Source organism: Drosophila suzukii, chromosome 3, assembly GCF_043229965.1.
Source record: "Drosophila suzukii chromosome 3, CBGP_Dsuzu_IsoJpt1.0, whole genome shotgun sequence".
Classification (NCBI taxonomy): Eukaryota; Metazoa; Arthropoda; class Insecta; order Diptera; family Drosophilidae; genus Drosophila; species Drosophila suzukii.
This window is the reverse complement of record NC_092082.1, coordinates 70,472,607-70,474,069: the sequence shown is the minus strand read 5'-3', so window position 1 is coordinate 70,474,069 and position 1,463 is coordinate 70,472,607. Positions and strand designations below refer to the sequence as shown.

The window sequence follows — 1,463 nt, the reverse complement described above, 5'->3', positions numbered from 1 at the left end:
TAAAATATATGAAATAATCTAAAGAAACAATAGCTTAAACTAAATTTACGAGCATAGTTCAATATGTTGCATTTAAAAATCGTGTTAAAAGACTAATTGGATAAACGTGAATTCTTGAGTTCGGAAAAAAATGTGCATTTTTTTGTAATCGGTTTATCAAATGAAAAAAATTGGGATATGATAAATCTGTTCTAATAAATAAATGTCTGTAGATTCTACTTTTAATAGTTATTTTGTTGCATTTACATATACATGAATTGTATTATGCATAAAAAAGAAAGCATTAATCCCATCTTATGTCATACTTGGGTATGCCAAGGATTGTTTATATCTTCTCGGTCACATCAGGCTTTCCGAATGGAGTCAGTGTCGGATGTTTTCAAATATTCGATCGGAATATGCCTGGCACGAAAGCGCTGCTCATCGTCCTGCTACTCCTGCATACGTGTCCCCGACTGGAGAGCTTCCACTACCGATCTGCCCAACCGAATGCCAAGCACTGTCTGTCCAGCCTGTACGGGGATGCCAGTGTGGATGGAGCAGACGGAGGAGGAGGCGGATCCGGAGGCTGTACGGACACATCCAACAACAAGAAGGTCGGCTGCGGTGCAGGGGGCACTGGCGGCGGCGTCTTGGGCCGTGGTGATCCCAAGGCCAAGGCATCCAACATTGCCCAAAAGGCTGCTCTGGAGGCGAAAGCAGCCAGCGATTCCCAAATGGCAGCTGCTGAGGCGGCTGCTTCCCAGGTCAAATCCGAACTGGCCGCCAAGGCAGCCCAATCCGCACGAGCAGCGGAGGCAGCGCTGGCCGGAAAGCAGCAGATTGTGGAACAGCTGCAGCAGGAGATGACCGAAGCGGACGCGGTGGTCAGTGAGGTGACTTCATCGCTGCAGAACACCCAGGCGAATGCCAATGCCGCCGCAGCGGCAGCCCACGAGGCCCAAACGCAGCTGAATCAGCTTAAGAGCCTTGTGATGGCCGCCACTGCCAATATGGCCAATATCGAGAACGTGGCCAGTGGGGCGCAGCAAGAGCTGGCCGAGAAGACGCAGCTCCTGGAGGCGGCCAAGCATAGGGTGGAGAATCTTGGCAGACAAATGACCGATGCCAAGTCGGACTTCGAGAAGACCAAGCAGGCGGCTTACAAGGCGGCCTGTGCAGCAGTGGAGGCCAAGCAGAAGGCCCAAAGGTCTCGGCGGATGACCCACCGCCAACAGGTGCGATGGGGTCCAAGGAAGTTGGCCGAAAAGTTCGCCGGCGATGCAGCTAAGATGTAGCACCAAGCTCGACGATATTTTCTATATTTTGTTATGTTTCGCATTCGGTTTTATTAGTTTTGTCTATTAAAAGTTGAGGCGTTTTAACTTATACATTATAAATCAATATTGCATCGTTTTTCAAAATTCATTTTCTTTATTTTGAATTCTTCAGAAATTTAAAAAACCGTTACAGCACTATGCGCT

At 48.1% G+C, this 1,463-nt stretch overlaps 1 protein-coding gene across 1 annotated transcript; it reads left to right on the top strand.

Annotated features, from left to right (window-relative positions):
• The first annotated feature begins 318 nt into the window (after window positions 1-318).
• Window positions 319-1,383, top strand: LOC108016400 (uncharacterized protein CG45076). The gene has a single exon (XM_017083048.4). The coding sequence runs from the start codon at window positions 399-401 to the stop codon at window positions 1,275-1,277; it is 879 nt and encodes a 292-aa protein (XP_016938537.4). The 5' UTR covers window positions 319-398; the 3' UTR covers window positions 1,278-1,383.
• Window positions 1,384-1,463: the final 80 nt, after the last annotated feature.

Excerpts from the sequence above, each read along its gene's own strand:
- LOC108016400 (XM_017083048.4), top strand. The coding sequence starts at position 399 with ATGCCTGGCACGAAAGCGCTGCTCATCGTCCTGCTACTCCTGCATACG.